At 40.7% G+C, this 20,513-nt stretch overlaps 1 protein-coding gene across 3 annotated transcripts; it reads left to right on the top strand.

Moving 5' to 3' along the window:
- Nucleotides 1–162: 162 nt before the first annotated feature.
- IQCB1 (IQ motif containing B1) lies at nucleotides 163–19,153 on the top strand. 3 transcript variants are annotated; one of them, XM_077181644.1, is made up of 14 exons: nucleotides 163–445; nucleotides 598–826; nucleotides 1,652–1,814; nucleotides 3,486–3,615; nucleotides 6,154–6,247; nucleotides 7,306–7,405; nucleotides 7,783–7,955; nucleotides 10,465–10,577; nucleotides 11,661–11,770; nucleotides 15,745–15,887; nucleotides 16,316–16,464; nucleotides 16,918–17,046; nucleotides 17,425–17,581; nucleotides 18,660–19,153. In XM_077181644.1, exons 2-14 carry the CDS (start codon nucleotides 733–735, stop codon nucleotides 18,887–18,889), a joined length of 1,785 nt encoding a protein of 594 aa, XP_077037759.1. In that variant the 5' UTR covers nucleotides 163–445; nucleotides 598–732; the 3' UTR covers nucleotides 18,890–19,153. The 3 variants fall into 3 exon arrangements, with proteins under 3 accessions (XP_077037759.1, XP_054492324.2, XP_054492326.2); XM_054636349.2 differs by having other exon boundaries at nucleotides 163–450; XM_054636351.2 differs by having other exon boundaries at nucleotides 165–293.
- Nucleotides 19,154–20,513: the final 1,360 nt, after the last annotated feature.

Below are 20,513 nucleotides of genomic sequence, written 5' to 3'. Positions count from 1 at the left end.
GCGGGCTCCGATAGGCCGGGAGGGGCAGAGCCCCGCCTGCCCCGGGTCGGATTGGTCAGCGGGCGCGTCCCCATGTAGATTTCCACCAATGGGGTGGCGGAGGCACTAGTCCGCACGCGGATATGCAAATACACCCTCCTCCCGCAGGGGAGAGCGCTGGTTGGCGGAGAGAGGCCGCGACCACACAGCTGTGAGGGGAGGGGGGCGTGGGGGAGCCGTCGCGTTGGAGACGGCGGGCTCGAAGTTCCAATTCCCCCTCCCTCCCCCCGCAGTGGGGGAGCCCCCGCGTGGCGGTGAGAGGGGCCGTGGGTGCGTGCGGGTCCCCTCAGAGCGCCCCGAGGGGCCCCGCGGCCTGGGGGCTGCGCGGTACCGGCGCCGCCGCTCCCGGGGACAGTGGCGCCGCTGGGAGAGGGCACCGCTCCCTCTGCCCTTTCCCCGGCCCTGGGTGAGGTGAGGCCGCTCCTGCTGCCCGCCCCGTGGGGCCGCGCTTAGGCTGCCCGGCCGGAGGTGCGCCCTGCCGGCAGAGCCGGTCTGGCGGCCCGCGGCCTCGGGAGGGAGCGCAAGTGGGGCTTCCTCCATGTTTGTTTCCTTTCTCAGGGGGAGTCCTGCAGCCCGAGGCTTCCAGCTGTGCTGCAGGAGCTGGGATGAAGTAGTGGCCTGAGGACCCCGCGCCTTAACATAAAAAGGAAAGACGGTGGAATCGATGGTGGTGTGCGCTCCTGGCTGTTCGCTATGGCAGCCACGGACCCCCAGGTCCTGGCCTTGGCTGCTCAGATCACTGAGAGCAGAGAACAGGACATCCCCCTGCTGCTGCTGAAGTTAAAGGGTAATTAGTGCCGTTCGTAAAATAAAATTATGAGCTGGTGAACTATGGCCAGTCATTCTTCCGTCAACCTCCTTAAATACAGAAAGTTTTTCTGAAACTCTGTAAGGAAGGTTGATACGGCAGCTTTTCCTGAGAGTGGCGTCTGACTTGGCAAAAATAAAGAGGAGGAGCTGAGGAGCAAATGGACAGAATTTTTTTCTGCTTTTCAGCTGTCATGCTGATAATGTGGGCCCTTTCCCTGCTGATACAGGCAAGGATCTTACACTTGGTCAAATCATTTCTCCCAGTGCTCTTTGGGCAGAGAGCGAGGGTGGTTGTCTATATTCAGTTTTTAAATCTTAACACAGAAACAAGATCATATGTGTGATCTCCTGTGTGACTTCCCTGTCTTTCCTTCTGCTATACAGCCACTGCTCATAGGAATGGTTGAAACAAGTCAGGTCCTGTTCTAAATTGGGATGTAATTATAAGGAAGCTATATGTTTCCCAGTGGTTGTGGTTTTATCTAGCCTAGGAAATTCATACAAATGGTTCATATCCCAGATAATCTATGTTATGCTACTAAATATGTAGAGAGAAAATGGAAACCTAAGTTTAGCTACCCCTTCCCAATTGTCATATAATTTTTCAAATGAGTTGTAACTGTAGCAGCAGAAATTGCTGACAAAATATTTAATGGTGTTGTTAGCACTTTTACAATTACTTTAATCCTGGATCCTGGTTCTGTGTACATATACTCTTCTTACATTTTAGAAAAAGGAAAAAAACCCCTGCATATCGGAATCTTATGTTTCTTTTTGTCTCTCTCCCACTTTCTTCCCACAGGAATTTTAAGCAGTCCTTCCTTAGGATGTGAAGAATCAAATAAAATTAAGCAAGATATATACGATTATGGTCTTACTCAGTACTGCCTGCTGGTCCTTAAGCAAGACCACTCTCAGCTGCATGGAGCCTGGGCTACTGCTGCCCAGCTAGCAGAGATACTAAGGTAAAAAAAAAAAAAAGCTAAGAAGAGAGCTTCCAGTTTTCTTTCTGTCCTTTCATCTTGCTCTTTCTCTTTTCAAGCTGTAATACATTGGCTCCCATCCAGAACAAGGCTTGTTGTTCAGGAAAGGCCAGGGTTAAAGTGCAGGGAAGCAGTCAAGAGCAGAGGGGTCAGGCATAGCCTAATTGGTCCTGTTTAATTCATTTGCATTGTGTTTTATTGAGCTGGGGGAGCTATATGGTGGGAACAGGGTTTGTGTTGGCTTTACCTTTTTTTTGTGGACAGTACTCATTAGTGCAGCAGTTTTTATCCAGTGATTATATAATTTTGAATTGTAGCTATTTAAAAATTGTTATTTTGTTTGCTTAGATTTCATCTTGCAAAGATCTCCAACCTGATTGACTCCCTGCTTGGCCTGACTGTACTTAAATATTTATTTGATATACCAATTTGAAATATCTACTTACATTTTTAAATATAATAGATAACACAGTTCATACAGACTAGATAACCTGATGTAGGAATATTGTGAGAATGGCATTGTAAATAAGAAAACTTTAAACTCAAACCCCCAGCGATCCAATCTCAATTTTAAATGTCAGGAAAAATAATACATTTTAAATTTTCCTCAGGTTTAGGTTTGGCTTAACTAAGGAGTAAAATTCTAAGGCATGAAGTAATTATGTGACCATCTCTTATTTATGCCATATCTGCAGTATGAATTTTTAATGCAAGGAATTTCAGTAAGGGATGCAAGAGTTATCACCAGAGTAGTGTGATGCTTAAATCATCCCCTAAAAGCTGTTTCAGTTGCAGAGAATACTGAAATTTATTTTAGCTCTAAAAATGTCCTTTTGTAGCCAGATGATTCTCAGCTTCATGCCTAGAATTTGTTTTCCAAGGGCTTTGGTAGACAGCTTTATGTGTGTGCATTCCCAAAATGTTAATATAGCCTAGATAAGATATCAGAAAGCAAAATTCATAAAAAGTCAGGAAGACTCTTTTGTTGCACTGGTATCAGTACCAAGTGCAGAATTGAAACAACTTATCAGTTGTAAAACATGCAGTTTCTTGTAAAAAGTCTTCTAGAAACAACTGACGTATTGTGGTGAGTAAAATAAGAGAGCTGAGATCTGAGGAACTGATTTCTAGCCCACATGCCTTCCTCAGTTTGAGAAAAGTTGTAGCCAGGCTCGCTGAAGGTTTTGTGGTATATTTTTTATACATATTTTTACTGACAAATTATTTTTACTGACAACTGTGCACATCATCGGGCTTCCTTTATCAGTTTTTTTTTCTACCTTTCTATTTTGCCTTTTTTTTTCTTCTTTATGACCATCAGAGCCCTTCCCTAGAATATAGAACGAGCTTGAACAGATTCTATGAAGCTAAAGGAGAAAGTGTGTTGGATATGTTTTTAACTGAGAAATGCCATAATAAGTGGTAATATGGTCTCCAACCTGCGAGTGGTTGCTCTTCCTTGGAGGCAGCCACCTTGGAGCCAGTCACAGCAGTGAGCTGTTGTTCAGGGGGAATTGTTCCATGCCATTGAAGCATTTCTCTGATGACGTGACATTCATTCAAAGTTGTTCAAACAGGCCTTTGACTATTCAGGTTGACTTTTTTCCCTTTTTTCTTTCTTTTTTTGTTTTGTTTTGTTTTGCTCCGTGTCAGTCATTGTTGTGTAGGGCTAGAGGTGAAAGAAGATCCTGAGGAATTTTACAGGAAGTTTCTTCCTTCAGTTATAGACAGCCTGCTGGTTTTGGGGAAACGCTTGCAAGCACGATTTATCCGAGCAATCAAGGTATTTACGTTTCATGGCTAAAAGAGCAGAGAACGCCTGCAAACTTTCTGCATATTGGATAAGTAGGATATTATTCTAGGGATATGGTATTAGGAAAATTTATTTTCTAGAAATTGCAGTGGTTTTTCTTATGCCTTCAAGCTCTGAAGCTGACATCTGTAATTGTGCAGCATTTGCTCCATGACTTGGGCAAAGCCACTACACAAAGCCCTACAAAAGACAGCATCCCAGTCACAGTAGTGTCTTAACTTTGCATATCATTAGTTCAGCCTTCATAATGACTTAGTTCTCACTCATTTTATTCAGCTATACAAAAAACGATTTAGGGAGCCCTAAGATTTTAAATCAGATTTGTTGAAGTTTGTTTTGTCATTCAATTTCTGCTGCATAATTGGCAAAAAAATTCCAAGAATGCTCACTATTTCTGAACTTGCAAATGGAGAATGCCAAAGGCAGACTTCATGAATTTATAGATCTAAACACTTTCTCACATTTTCCTCCTTTTTTGCAATGAAGAAGGGTTTTGCTCAGCGAGGTTCCCTCATGCTTCTGGAGTATTCTGAGTTCTAGAATCAGAAGGAAAAATACCCCCAACAAACAAAAACCCACAAGTAATTTAAATTTCCATCTTCATGGATTCTGACAGTTTCTTTTAATAACCCCACTTCTCCATACTATCTCATTTCTTGGCTCACTGGCTTCTAGCACTTAGCCAAAGTTTTCCTACAAAGTATTGTGATAGACACCACAGACAATCAATTCTCAGAAAGCATCAGTGCAATGACATAGTTTCTGTTAGTGGAGTACTTGAAAAGTGCATTTTGTGCTTGACAAGGAAGCTTCCTAAATGACATCCCAGAAGACTCTTATCCACAATATGTAATTTCTCCCATACTTTCTTATTATGTCTCAGCCTACATACTACTTGAGTCACGCTTGTGGGCAAAGATTTCTTTTGAATGCAAATGCAGTCTACATTATAATTAGTACTTTGGCTTTTAAACTTCATGGTCTCAGAGGTGACTGGGCACCCAGACTTGATGCTTGCTCAGTGGAATTTTGGAAATCCCACTCTACCAGTAGAGATTTTGCTACTCTCTTTTGCTTTGTGTACAAGTTTTCGAAGTCAAGTGAAGTAGTGAAACGGTTTTCAGAAAAAGACATGTTGCCAAAACACAGAACAGATAATATTACAGCTTAACATATTATTGTTATTTTGTATTGTTATTGTATTTCTCCTCGTCAGTCTGGACCAAATACAAAGTTAAAGCTTGACTGAGAGCCGTGGCTCCAGCTGGGATCTAGGACTAGGCTTCCCAGGGTTTCATTTGTGGAGGCTGAATTAATGTGGGATGTATGACCATGTGCTTTGTAGCAACATTTGTAAGCAGTGAAGTACTGTCAAAAACCCTTTTGCTGTTCCACACACTAAGATTCCAGATTTCCAGTAGTCTATGGCTCACACTTGGAATACAGACTGGAATGTGCATCTGTATGTGCATTCAGGTGTTAAAACCTGAATTCCTGCTGGTCATAGGGGAGCACTGGAGCACCTCTGCAGTGAAGAAAGGCTGAGAGAGATGGGGTTGCTTAGCGTGGAGAAGTCTCTGAGGAGAACCTGTATCACCTCCCAGTACCTAAAGGGGCTACAAGAAAGATGAAGAGGAGCTTTTTACAAGGGCATGTAGTGACAGAATAAGGAGTGACACTGAAGCAGGGAGGTTTAAATTAGGGAGGAAATTCTCTGCTGTCAGGGTGGCAAAATACTGGGACAGGCTGCCTAGAGAAGCTGTGGCTGCTCCATTTGTGGAAGCATTTGAGGCCAGGTTCCATGAAGCTCTGAGAAATCTGGTCTACTGTTAAGTGTCCCAGTCCATGGCAGTGGGACTGGAACAAGATGGACTTTAGGTCCTTTCCTACCATTCTATGATTGATTCTATGTTTTTTTTCCAGTCCAGTGCTATCACAGGCAAGCACATGATGTAGTCTGTTTGGCAAACAGATCAAATTTCAGCTTTGTAGAGGTTTGGTGTTTGCTCCCACACCTCCAGCTAGAAGGTGCTTCTGAAGCTTCACCATACCAGCTATCAGGAACCTTTTCCATTTTCACTGTGTCCTTGGCCACAATACCTTTTTTAATTTTCCCCCTCTTCTTTAAAGTAATATATTTCCCACTTAGTGCATTAAATCTGTGATGCATATTTGCTGAGCCATCATTTGTCTTATCTCTCCAATGCTATCAAATATTTTTGAGGCATAAACAAGATTTCTCTCCTGTTGTTGTGATTGTTTTTCCCAAATGCATATTTTTATTTTTTTAGTATCTTCAGATCTTCTTGATTGATCTCTGACCCCAAAGGTCTCACAGGTGGGGGTGGTTTTTTTTTACTAGTTCCTACAGTTTCACCAACTTCATTTGGAAATTTGGTGGAGTTTGGTCTCCAAATTCCTGAGGCATACAAACCTTCCCAAGACATCAAGATGAGGTCCTTAATGAAGATACATACACATGTTTTTACCTACTTCTCTCTTGTTTAGGATAAAGAAAAACAAGACTTTTTACACTGGTTCCAAATAGTAACTGATGCCATCTGCTGGCTGTTCGGTGGGCATATCCAACTAGCAGCACATGGTAAGGGAAATGTCAACCCACAGAACACCTGAACATTTATTTATGGCAACTAGGAGTTTCAAAATTCATTCTTAAGCTAATCTCCACCTAGTCTTCTAAACTTGAGTAGATGTTAAATCAGTCTTTTTAAGTAGTCAGCTCAACAGCAATATCTGAAATGGTAAATATCCACTAAAGGGAAATACTCAAGAGTTCCCCTTCTAGTCTTTCAGAGACAAACATTTAAAAGTGTCATCCTGTAATTTATCTTTGTAAGTCTATACCTTTTAAAAATCAGGTTGTTGGGGTTTTTCTTTCCAATAAGAGACAATTGATATTTTCCTGTATGTGATTAAAATATGTAGAAATTTGACCAGAGTACATTGTTAGCCCTGTAAGTAGATAGATTTGGAGACAGATTTCTGAAGTTTTTTACACGACAAGAAATTGTACAAATATCTAACAAACTTCACGATATATTTCTGGCCAAAATAAGCTTTCATTTAAACTGATGTTAATCGCACTGATTCAGAAAAGCAGAATTTGGTTTTGTTTCTAGTATTGGACAAAAACCAAAAGGATCATAAGATATATATAAAAACACAAATGGTCAGAAAAATTACTGAATACATAGCCAGTGATACACTGGGATAAAAAGATGGTGCTTTAATGACATCAGTGTACTTGCATTAAATAATCTGGGGTAACAAACTGTCAAGTTTGAGGTCCTTAACTTTTTCAGATTTTGTTTCCCCAGTGTTAATTTCACTGTTGTTGTAAGAAAAGGGCACTGTTGTAACATAAAGAGGTTTAAAGCCTTCATTCCCTTGCAACATCAATGCCTGAGGGATGTCCAAAGGCAGAAAAAACAGGATTCACCATGTTTTTTGGAGGTTGAAGTAGTTTAGTTATCTCAGTAAGTTTCAGTGTAAGAATTATAAATGAGGGAGTTTGTTCCAGAAACAGTGTCTGGGTTTACTTGCTATGACTTATGATGAAGTTTATTTGATTTATCGTATTTTCAAGTCTGGTTCTGATTTCATGATTTCTTGTTTGCTTGTTTTTTGTTTTCTTTGCAGTACTACAAAATGATCGCTTCCTGCAGTTGTTAATAACAGATAATGTTGAAACAGCAATTGTCATGATGTCTGTATTACACAATATTTTGAGGATCGATAGGTTGGTTGTTTTTGTATTATTATTTTTCTTAATAATAAATATAAAAGGTAGCTCATTACTGCTTGGTAAAATAAAATCTTTTCATTTGCAAGCATTGTTGTGTTTTACTGTTTGGGGGTTTTTTCCCCCCTAGTCTTTGTAGTAGAAATTAAAAACATTAAAAAGCTGGAATTTTAATCTTCTTAAATTGAGGGAGTGGTAATGGATTGATTGAAACAGTAGTACTGTTTGGATCATATTCCTGGTCCAGCTAGCTGGGCATCTTGGCTTGCTGTATATAGCCTGACATAGCTAAATAAGTCACTGTTTAAAAGCTCATGTTTTTCAATTAACACTTCTGTCCCATTCCCCCTTTTTTTTCTTTATTCTTTTTTAAGTTCTGTCTTGCTTCAAGTTGAAGAAGAGACCCTTCACTCTGTCTTGGATGAACTTGTTTATAAGCTGTCCTCTACCACCAATCCTGCTGTTGGAAGTGCTGCCACAAAACTGCTGTTATTAGTGGCAAAATCTTGCAAACAGCTTGTGCAGTTACTCACAGCTCGCTACAAAGGTTTGTAAACATGCATGGGACCAATCACTGAGCCTCCTCTTGCATTCCCTGTGGAAATAAAAAGACAGGGGTTTCCCTGTGGTTCAATAACCCTCCAGTACAGGTGGAAACTGCAATGCCACGTTGCTTTGTGGGTTTTTTCCCCTTCTATTCATTTTCATTGCAGTTGCAGGTACTGCACCTCTTTCTGTTCCCTAGATTTATTTTCTTCTGTGTACTGAGCACTCTGCATGTGGCAACCGGTCTTTTAAAGTTGTTGATTGTGATTTCCAGCCTGATGGGCTTTTGCTTCTCTGTTTCCCTGTGCAGGTTGGTTATTGAGGGATCCACTGGCAGGGTGCCTGTACTGCCACAGTCAGAGAGCCCTGTGTCACATCTGCCACAGTGCTAAGGCTCACTAATCCAGAGCATGAAAGTTTTACTTAGTGACCTGCTGACCCTGGCTGTTGCAAGTCTCCTCATCTGATGGGGGCTGTTTAGCTATCCAGGAGCTGGCTGTCTTTTGATATCCAAGTAATTGGAATGAGCTCTTTCCAAGAATTCACGAGATTAATTTATCGTTTTGTCTCGATGCCTTCATATGATAAGGCTGAGTTTGTGTATAATTTGTTCTATGTTATTCATTCCTTAATGAGGTGTCCCATTTAATGTTGCTGTCTCTAGCATAGCAGGAAGCTCCAGGAAACTCCTTTGTACTCTATGATGCCCATGGGGACTAAGGAACAGGCATAATATCTGCCATGTCTTTTTATGTTCTGGATGTTATTGTGGGTCAAAACTACTTGTGAGCAGCCTCAGTCCTTAGAGGACAAAGACAGTAAAAAGAAGAAATGCAAGGCAAAACGTCCAATTTCCATTTTTTTCACTTGTGCTGACTACTTATTATAGAGTAACAGCTAGATAAATTTCTGGACCAGATGAACAGCTTTGCCACCCTTTTGTCTACAGAATTGAGAGGAGGGATTCCTTGTATTGTGGAATTAAGTATAGTGTGCCTAAGGCTGCTATCACATTGTGGATTCTTGGGAAGCTGCCTTGATGGTCTGATCATCCCAGCTGTAGAATGCTGGCTTGTTTGAAGTTGTGTACATCTCCATCAAAGGATGCTTTATTTTGCTCTAGAATCACAGTATGCCACAGTCATTTAGAACTGTATACATTTCCTCTTTCCACTAAGAAATGAAAAAAAAAATTGCTTTTTTTCTCTACCTTTTTTGGTTTTTTTTAAGTTAGAATCCTTCTGTTAGTTTTAATTTGGGCTTTGGAATCCTTTAGAGACTTTGAGGAATAAAAGCAACAGAGAAAGCATTACAGCATTTCCACCATCTGGCCATCTCACTGAAGTCCCTTGGCTTCACAGTGGCAGTGTGAGGTGCTTTGGTGTGAGCTTTGCCAGTGAAGGCAGCCTGCTGGAGGTGAGGGCACCTCCAGGACCAGCACAGCCCCTGTGCCAGGTTCCCTGGAGGGCCTGGCCTTTTGTCCTGCATGGGTTGACACATCTGTGAGGCACACTGGAGGTACTCCCTGCCAGTAGCCAGAAGGAGCATATGGCTGTGTAGTCTGCACAGAGACTGGCAAGTGGTTGTGTGAGACCCACAGCACTTGGGTGAGGGAGCTCTCTTGTGTAGCCTGGCTCCCTGCTTTTGCAGGGCTCAGGGGCACCCATTTGGAGTCCTGCCTGTCTCTCCTGAAGTGTTTACCTGTTATTGTTTTTCTAAAATGGTGCACATGGTCCCACAGAGGTGCCATTTCTGTGTGCTCCAGATCCTGTAAGTACATGTGAGTGTTGTGTTGGAGTTGCCCAGTGTATGAATACGTTTATGGGCAATAATTTGAAGATGGGAAAGTTACTTGAATCTGCAGTTCTTCAGGAGGCAAACATGCACATACTTCCTGCCCTCCCTCCTCTTCCCTCCAGCCCTTAGGCTCTGGGATTTGTCTGATACAAACATTTTACCACATGTTACTGTCTACTTGCATAGGGAGTGTGTGTGTGTTGTGGAGGGAGCACAAGGGTGCTTTTTAGCTACTGCAAGCCCAAAAAGCTCTTTTGTCTCGTGGATTGGATGCACATGCACTCACAGTTAAATGATGCTGTGCAGACATCAAACAATTCCAGTTGGAAAGAAATAAATTTTATTACGAAAAATATGAAAAGAGTGTTAACAACACCCAGCACTTATGTGGTGCTTTGAATTCTTTTTAGCACCTTAGTAAGACTTACTGATAAGGCACTGAAAGTAGATTGGTAATTTGACTGTCAGTGATATAAACACAATACTGACTCGGACACAGAAAATCACTGGATAATACTTCTTTGTGATAGTTGGAGCACCAGACATTCTTTGATAAGATTATGCATTGACACTCAAAGATGGCTGATGGTCTTCAGCTCTCACACTTCTTTGCACATAGAATCAGATTTAATTTGTTGGTTCACAGTTTGTTACTTTGAGAGCCTGAAAGGATAAATTCACGATACTGAATTAACATCTTCTCTTTCTCTTAGGATTAAAAGGGCTTTTAAGTAAACAGTGGACTGGCAAAGGATTTGACAGGGAGGTCAATCAACTCTTGGACCTGATGTATTTGGAACAATCCAGTGGAAAAGGAGAAATGCAGGTGATTAAGTTTAATGTGACTTTCAGATGTGAAATCCTATTTAGATGTGAAATCCTATTTACATGTCATTTGTGTATGTTTAGAATAGATTTACTATATCACTTTGTAGAAACTTTTCAAACCTGTGTTATTATTTCACTATGTTAATTAATTTTTAATTGCATTTTTGAAATTATTTTATTGTAGTTTTTTAAAACATCAAGAAATTGCTCAGCCATTAAAATTATGGGACTATGACTCAAGAGATTGGCTTTCTGTGCAGATTCACCATAGGTTTCAATATAACCATGGGGGGAAATAATTAATTTTTTTGCTAATTATCAGATTAAAATAACTGAATCTGCTTTTCTCACATCGGTGTTACAAATTTAGATCTCTGAATTCTAGGCAGCATTTACATAGAACTAAGTCATATACAGAAAATGTGCAGTAAGAACACCACCTGGACTGTGTTCCCAGTGAAAGAGACAATGTGTGTTTCAGGAGCATCTTAAAAAAAATTGCATGCAGGTTTCTCAGAGACAATACTTCAATGAAAATCAGTTATGTTTGCAGAGACCTGGTTTCATCTTCAACAGAGCAGGGTGTTTTTTGATGCAGTTTGTTTGTGGTTTTTTATGAAAAATCCATTTAAGAATAGAATAGATTTTTTCATGTTTGCATTTCAGTGACTTCTGATCATCCTGCAAATCTAACATTTTTTCCTGCTGCTCTTTCTTCAAAGTTGTCTTTCTGTCCTCTCTAGTGTAGGTATTTTGATTGAATCACCATTTGAAATACCAAGTGCTTCAGGTGTTTTAAGTACAAATTTCTCATTTTGATTTTATATATATATATATATTTGTGCTGTAGATTCGTTTGTCTATCACAGACAGCATCAATACCGGTGGTCAGATTCACTGCTTTTGGGGCAAGTATGGAGTTCATGATAAGAACTGTCTCATAAAACCTTAAATTCTCCCATTTGATGCATTTGGAAACTGATGGGGTTTGGCCAAATGTTGAGATTGTCCAATTATGCGAGCAGTAATAGTGTTTTTATATGCATAGACAATATTCTACCAACTGTTTTATTAATTTCAGAAGCGGCATGAAGCAGCTTGTGTAATCCAGGCAGCGTGGTGGGGATTTCAGACAAGGAAAAGGCTAAAAAAGCTGCCCCAAGCAGTGGTGACTTTACAGAGAAGCTTCAGGTAAACAGTATGACTTTGTGAAAAACAGTAAAGAACAGGATCTAGTACGAAGGTTTGAGTTGGGCTGGGTTTTCTCAAGTCACAAAGGAAGTGGAAGAATTCAGATCATCTAATTCAGTGTCCTGTTTGAAGTAGGCCCTGCCTCAAAATGGGATCTGGGTGCTCAGGGCCACATCCAGTTTTAGAGGTCTCCAAGGATGCAGATCCTACCATCTCACTTGTTCCCTTTCCTTGTGCTGGATGATTTGCCTTGTGAAGAATTCTTCCATTACAGGCAGTGGGAATTTCCTTGTTGCACTCTTTATCACTACCTCTTGTCCTTTTTCTGAGCACCCCCATGAGTGTGGCTGTGTCTGCTTTCTAACACTTCTTTAGGTAGTGAGAGACAGGTTTGCCTTCCTTTAGGCTAAACACACCTTGCCTGTCCTTATACATCCCACATTCCATGGCCCTGATTGTCTCTGTTTGGACGGTCTCTATCCCTCCCATTGCACTAAACAGCACTAGAAGATGATGTGCTGGTGATAGGACAGATAACTGGTTAACAGTTAACTTGACACAAAGTTGCTCTGTAAATTACATTGGCGCTAGGGTGGAGCTTGCACATGCCAGAGTGCTGCAGAAACCAAGGCCCATAGTGCTTGGCCCATAGTGCCAGTGTAGTGCTTGCAAGACCGTGTTCTTCATTAATTTTTAAATCTTTGGCTCTCAGAAGTAGAGTTACTTCAGTGACCTAGAAATAGTATCCTCTGCCTTGGAGCAGCAGAGAAGAAGGAAGCTATGTAAATAATGCTTGTCTCACTTGAATAACACTGCAGCAGTAATGTTAGCATGTGTTAGGCTAACTGTTTTGAGAAGTTTAGTTTGAATTTAACATGGGTTAAGGGATTAAAATCAACCGTAGACTCCACAGCAAGTTTTTTCAAACTTTTTTTGCACATTGATCATTACTGTGTCAAAAGTAGATCTTATAAATCACTGTCAAATCACATTGCATTGTGACCAAAGTAATACAAAGCAAACAACTATGCTTTATTGTCTAGACTAGCCTTAAGAGGATATTGGACTATCTAAGGTGTAGTTTTTAAATTCTGAAAGATTTGCAGGGGTAAGCAGTGTATCTGTTGAGGGTCACTGGTCACTGCACTTTTGTGATGGAGTCAGACATCCTTGTTACTCCCTTTTACTCCACCATGCACTTGAAGCCAATATTGCAAGCCTGCAAGCTAAACTTATAGCCCAGAAATTTTGGATGATGGGCTAAGGTGTAACATGGAAAAGCAGCAGGGAAAGGATGGTGAGACTATCAGCCATCACCAAGCTGCTTGACTCCCTTGTGTCATATTTTCAATATTGTAAGCATTAGTGTGTGCCTTTTAAGTAGCCCTCAAGTAATTTAAATTGACTTTTGGAAGGTGTTTGTTTAATATTGAGAGGAATGGAAACTTATTAATGTCCTTACAGCTGTGTGTGTGCATGGCTCACTCAGTCCCAGTGTACTGAGCAAATACAGTAACTGTACAGTGCCAGTGTTGGTTTTCTTCTGTCTACCTCAAAACATTACACTGAAAAATAGTGTTGGGAATCCTGTAAACATGACTTTAGAAGAGTCTTTAAGAGTACTTTTTAATTTTTAGCAGTCAGGTCCTGGTTATGTTCACAGATTTATTTTAGAACAAGTGTGGTTAAATAGTGGCAAGATTGAAACTCCAAACTTTGCTCACCTGCAGCTGCAGAGGAAGATCTTAAACTCTTCAAGTTATAAACTTTTGAAACTGTGGTTTCAGAAATATCTCCTCAGTGAATGTTAAAGCCTGTGGTCTCTCCTTGAAGCTAGTTCACTATTACATAGCTAATTGTAGGACATTTTAAATGGCAATATTTTTTATTAATAATACATCAAAAATGAAACCATTTTACATTTCTAAAGAGATGACCAGAGGGAGGCTTCTTTGTGCCATGAACTGCAGAAGGAAGCTTGGATCTTACTCTGTGTATGTTTTACTTTAGTTCAGAGGCAGTTCCCTATCACAGTGTGGTCTTGTGCAAGCAAATATATCTTATCATTGGGAGAAACAGAGGACAAATGTGTTTTGCAGACTACATAGGAAAGAATCAGTATTAAAGAATCATTTAAATACCTGACAGACACTCTTGGTTTCACAGATGTGTTCACAGATCTGAGAAGTTCATGAAACATTTTTGTAGTTTTCAACCTAGTGAAGCTGATAAAAATTGATGGGCAAAATATTAAAAGTTTTATCAAGAAAATGTGAACAATTGTCCTGTTTGATTCTATGACTTCATTTGTCTTAAAAATATAATATTTGGACTAAAATATTAATTACCTAAATTAAAAATGTAAAAATTTACAGCTCTAATTTATAGAAATGTGTGGGCTGAAAACCTTTAGTTTCCTTGAAACCATTCTGATATAATCACATGTATCATGATCTGTCTCAGTAGGTCGGTGTGTGGGCACACCTCAAGTCTGCATTACAGTTGTAAAAGGATTATGGTCTGTCAGATTGTGATGGAGATCTGTTGAGGTCAGATCTTTAAATCCAGAGCATCTCTTTCACACAACAGTTTCCGTCCCAATTTCTCCCAGTTTTAGAGACTAAAGAGAAGGTATGGTTGGTGGGAAAATTATAGCTCAATTTATACTAGTGATGGGAAACACAGATAGCTCATTAGTACTGTGAGTCTAAAGGTATGTGCCATGCAGCAATAGCAAAATTACCTGAACATTAGGTCTAGTCTGTGGACATTTTCCTCCTCTGGCATGCCTTATACTTCTGCTCTGTCCATTGGTTGGTTTTCTTCCCGAGTGCTTAAAGCACTTCTTTCATTGTCCCCAGAAAAGGGCTAGAGGAGAGCAGAACCCTGGGCTGTGGACCCAGTGAGGGTACTCAGGTCCTGAGTGGGGAAGTGATTTTGCTGCAGTAGGAGCAGAGAAATCCCATTGTTACCTTGTTGTGGGGTAAAGTTATACATTCTCAGGTTTTAAGCTGCTAGGTTGGGTCCATTGGGATGAGAAGGAGAGGTGAAGGGAGGGGGAGCTTTAGCTCACACCTCCTCATAATTCACTGAGACCATGGCCTAGTGGTCTCAGTAATTATTAGTATCAATACATCAGTATATTAGGTATTTTATGTTAGTCTCTATATTGATGTGTTGCTGTGTATTTCATTGATGTACATGTTGTTAGTAGCTTCAACACTCCAGGGCCAGTTACAGAGTTTTCAACTGTCTCATCTGTGAAACTTGTGCTGCAGGTTTTCCAGCGCACAGCAGGGCAACACCCTAACATCAAATCTAGAAAAGATCAGGAAGAATTTGCAAGAAAATTCTTTATTATATTTATTATATTATATTTATTATATATTTAAAATTCTAGTGTTCTCTAACAAAGTTGATGGACTAAATGTGTCAGTCTGTATTTCTGGAGAAAAAAAATCCCTCCAAAATTAAGAAGTGAGGCTTGGGAGCCAATATCCTGATCTCCTTTCGCAGTCAGTACAAAAATAATTGTTTGTATTGTGGGAAGCATGTGCCGTGCATGCTGATGGATGAACTAGAAAAGGTGGGTACTGGAGCAGATGGCTAATGCTGCTTTACCTCTTCAGCAGATGATGGAATCAAAATTGTTGTTCCAGTTCATTCTGGCTGTGAATGTCCCACATGAAGCATCATTCCCTTCAGAGCCCTTAGAACTTTATCCTTAGTAAAGATTTACACTCTGGTTTTGTAGAGTGGTTCAGAGTTTTTCGTGGCTATAGTTAGTGTGGTAATGTGTTAGTTTGCAGAAGACTTCTCATTGCTTGGTGTCATTCTGCAGCCAACAGCTGGCATAGCAGATTGTTTTGTGGATTTTCTTTCTCAGTGCTGCACCACTTAACACAAAGAAAAGGAGATGTACTTTAAAGAAATGTACAACTTTAGGTAATTGTTAATGTACTTGTGTATTGCAGAGCTAAACGGGAACAGGAGCTGCAGCATTTAACAAAACAGAAGGAAGATGAAGCTCTAAAACTGCAAATGCAACTTCAGAGACAGAGGGCCATGAGACTCTTCCATGAACGACAGCTGGCCTTACTGGAAGTTGTCCATGCCAGTATGATTTATATTAAACTATAGCAGAAGATTAAAGTGTCTGGGTGTCCTTAGGAACAATTTCCCCAAATCTGTTTCCCCATCTTGCATGTCTATTTGCACTGTAGTCTTACTGTCTCTTCTCCTGACCCAATTATCTGAAAGAGAATGTGCTAATTCCCCCAGGGCTCAGTAACTACTGATCAAGATCTGGTGCCTTAAAAATGGTTCAGGAGAAAGGGAGAGAGAGTTTTCTTGTGTTACAAAGCTCCATTGCAGCTATGATCTGCGAGACCTGACCCACAGCCAGGACACCTTGGGGAAAGAGGGGCTTTTAACTGAGAGCACCCAAGTTTTTTTGGTGCTCTCTAGCTTGAGGATTAACAATGTAAATTGTTAAGAGAACATAACCCACAGTCTTCTAACTGTGAATTTTTGTTACCTTTGTAGGTCAGTTGAATAAATACATGCAGGAAATGGAGGAGAAATCAGCATTAACTATCCAGAGATTCTGGCGAGGGTATAGAGCAAGAAGAATTTTTCATCAGCAGAAACAGTCTCTTAAGGAGTATAAGGCAGCTGTCATCATTCAAAGAGCAGTAAGTATTTATACTTTGGTCTAACAGTAGATAGGACTGAGCAGATTGTTGTGAAGCCTCATAAAACTGTTTATTTTCTTACTGTTAATGTAGCCATAATTTATTAAAAAAATTACTCGGGTGTGATAGTCTAGAGCCACAAGTTGCTTTAAAGGGTTAAAGCTTGTATAGGCTACAAAGCCTAATACAGTCTTGCAACTAAAATATAAAAGCTGCTTCTTTGAAACCCAGGATTGGAATGTCACCATACTACAGATGAGTCACTAACTTATTATGAGTGTTGTTACTATTTAGTGTTCATGCTGACCTTGTATGTTGTCTTTTCAACATCATGGCTGCATTTAGGCTTTAACAGATGCAGTACTGAAACACTTTCACTGATTGTTTATAAACAAAACAGGAAGGCAAATTTCCTCTCTGTGATTGTTATATTCTCATATGTTCCTTACAAAGGCTTGTAAATTCTTGGAGAAACGAAGGAGGAGGAGACCTCTCTCTCCTTGGAAAGAACCCAAGGGACTGACTGATGAGCAGAGACTGGCTTTGCAGCAGAAGGTGGATGACTACATCAAATTGCATCCGGTCTGTTTCTTAGTAATTTCATAATTTGCATTAATGATGCAACATAAAATACTGTAGGGATGAAATATATTCATCTTCATAAATTATGATCAAGATAATCCATTTGAGGTATGTATGTATTAACCCTGCTTGTTTGGCAGCAAGGCACTAGGATACTGGGGATTTTAACCATTAATCTAATAAAAAGTGTCAAAGCAAACTGTAATTGGAAAATTTATATACATGATGATGGATAATTTTGAAGAGAGTTGCAGAGGAAGCAAAATTACAAAGTTAACAATTAGGAACAGCATTTGCATTCCTTGTTTAGGCATTATTCTACCCCCAGAAGTTTTAAAATAACCAGCTCCTAATGGTAACAAACTTATTTTCCTCCAGGCTTCCCAAATGTCAGAAGAAAGGAGTAAAGAATTGCATGTGCAGGCTCAGGCAAAGCTGGCACAGTTCCTGTTGAGGAACAGGCTGGATCAGAGAGCGGCGCAGCGGAGAGAGGCTTTGCTGGCTCAGGTCAACACCGATGTGGAGCTGCTAATGAGTATGTGACTGCTCTGCTCATGGCTTTGATTATCATTTGGATGAAACCAATTTAGAGGGAAAATTAGAGTGAGCAGTGGTAAAGCCTCATTTCAAAACTGAAATATCTTTCTTTCTTTGCCATGTGCCTTGTCTTGAGATCCAGGCTTTGTTAGAGATTATCCAAGTGCTGCTGTAGGTTCAAGATAAACACCTGTTTTTCAAGGAGCATCTTATTCTTCTGCTGGAAGTCTCTGTCTGATATGTTCACAAGAAAAGCAATAGCCCTGTAACAGGCATTAGAATTTCTTAAAAAGGGGGTTTCACACAACCTATTCACCCACATTTGTTTTGCTTTGGTTTGTTTTCTCATGTTGTGAGTAAGCTGCTGGTTAAAACACTCTCACCCCTTCTAGATGACAAGGGAAATCTTTGAGCTGCAATTTCCATGTTTTCATTTTCTCTGGCCTGGCTTTGAATGAAACAGAATTCACTGTGCTATCTTAATTCCAGACAAGTGGCTGCATGAAAAAGCAAGAGTAGCAAACTGCAGCCACCAGAGAGCACCCAAGCTGGGCAGAATTCAGCAACTTACTGAATTCCATTAGTCTGTCACGTGCTGTGTCACTGTAGCTCATCATTCCCTGAGCAGGCAAATCAGCAACACACTTACACTGTACTGGGTCCCCCAAGCAGGGAAACCACAAGGCTGCTGCACCAGAGCAGTGGAAACACCAAGCTGATGTCACCCTGCAGCAGGAGCACTGATCCACAGTAGTGACCAGGAGATCCTCTGAAATTATACTTCTACAAGAAGTCATTTTGGTGGATACCACCACTGCACCTGAAAGAAGCAGTCCATGTTTCCCCTTTCTTCTTTCTACCCCATTATGTATTTCTTTTGTCAGATTAGCCTTTATTTGGATTGCCACTCCAATCAGATTTATGATTTATCAGGTAGTCATAAAATTGCAATGCCAGCACAAAGAAAGGAGTGGCCTAGGACGGTGAGAAGTGGGAGGGTAGTGTTCTTTTTTTTTTTTTTAATACTTATAAAACCACAAACAAAATACAGAAAACTCTTCTTCCTGTTCTTGCAGATGCTCCAGGTTTAGCAGAGACCACAGAAAAAGACTTTGGTGCCTTTATGAGTCGATCAATCCCTGTAGCTACCAAGGCAAGACAAGCCCACAACACTATGCTAAGATACACTCGTTGGCCATGGTGGAAGAAGCTTGGAGATGAGTTTATGGAGGATGATGCAATTCCTGATGATGCTATAAACACAGAACTGGAAACTCTGTTTATTGGAGGAAGGAAATCCTTTTAGGTAACAAGCAGAAGAATTTCATATTCAACGAGACTCATATCTAGCACTATGCACTCACTTGTGTATTTTTAAGGAAGGAAAACATTTGAAAAAGACTGAAAAAGACCAAAGCCTTATTTTAGCACATTTTACTTAATAAGAATCCCTTCCTGTACATCAAGAGTTGGATCCTATTGATTGTGCTGTTGCAAATAGGATTTAAATACTGTAATTTTAAATGAACATATTTTGTAATTTGTATCACTTTAAAAGTAAGTTCATAACCTTTGGCTTTTCAGTTACTGATGTGTCTGAAACAAGAATTTGAGATTGTGCTAATGCCATAGCTACCTGTGCTATTTTTTAGGTGTGAAAGGCCAGAGTCTTAAAAATTAGATCTTGCCTCACTGCAAAGGAGGAAAAAGTGCAGGGGTTTCTGCTGGTTGTATGTGGGCAGCAGTTTTGGTTCAGCATGTTTGTTTTCCATTCTCTCTGGAAGGCTTTGAGTTTTAATTTTAGTGGAGATGAATGGAAAACAAATAAATAGAAACAGTGGGCGGAAGACCAAGCCCATTCAGATACAGCTGATACATGGAAATTAATAACTGGATGGCTGCCAGGAGGAAGAGCTGTGCTCTGTGTTAACTTTTTTCACAGAACTGTGATTTGGAATGCAGTGAATTGGCTCACAATTCCTTTCTTGGACAGTTAATTAATGGAACAATCCATTAAGTATTTTCTAGGGCACTTGCAGGTGTCTGTTGAGCTGCACAGTTCTGCTGTGTTAGTTTTGAGCCATGCCCATAACAAGACAGGTACCCTACAACTACAAGAGCAGAGGGTGCAGTCACCAAGTGCTCTAGGGGATGGAAGATATCCCTCAACAGCCAAGCTCTGGCACTGGAAATGGCCCAGCATCTCTGGATGAACTGCAGCAAGCCAGCTTTTCCTTTCTAAATGCCTGAGTCCTCTGTGCACATCATCATCCCCTTGGCCATGCAGCCTCTGGCCCAAACTATTTTGATGCAGAAACCTCTGCTCTTACATTTATTCCTAATCACCCTTATTCTAACAGGTCCTTGGTGCAGGGAGATGGTCACAAAAGGGCTTTGCCGAAAGGCAGAGCAAGCCAGAAAGGGGCCATGTTCTGGGATGGAGCTGGGAGATGTTCTTGGATGCCAATTACTGTGGCCAGTTCAGAGCCTGGGCCCAGTAAAAGAGATTCCCAACCTCCTCTGATGCCCTGCTTGGCTCACAGTAGGAGGGATTTGGTGTAGTTTGACTCCTTCTCTTTTCAAATCTTCCTGCACCGCATGCTGGACAAGTTACTGGCATTTTATTTCATTGCAGCCCCTTCTGGAATAAAATACTCTTGTCTTAATAATGGGAACAGATATTGACAGCTGAACAGAAGTCTCCTCCAGCTTGCTAACAAGTGAACAGTTCTGTCTGGTTTAAACAATTACCCAAAAAAAGACTGTAGGAGAGGCTATGAGCTGTGATGGTCCAGTCCTGCTCCTGCTTTCCTGTTTGCCACAGACCACAGGCATGCCCAGAAAGCATGGAGATGTGGCTTGGGCATTAACCTACGGCATGGGTTGTTCAGCCAGGCAGGAAAAAGGGAGTTTAGTCATACCCAACAGGT

This window comes from Agelaius phoeniceus, chromosome 7, assembly GCF_051311805.1.
Source record: "Agelaius phoeniceus isolate bAgePho1 chromosome 7, bAgePho1.hap1, whole genome shotgun sequence".
In the NCBI taxonomy this organism is placed as follows: Eukaryota; Metazoa; Chordata; class Aves; order Passeriformes; family Icteridae; genus Agelaius; species Agelaius phoeniceus.
The sequence above is the reverse complement of the archived record's forward strand: the minus strand, read 5'-3'. Positions and strand labels throughout refer to the sequence as shown.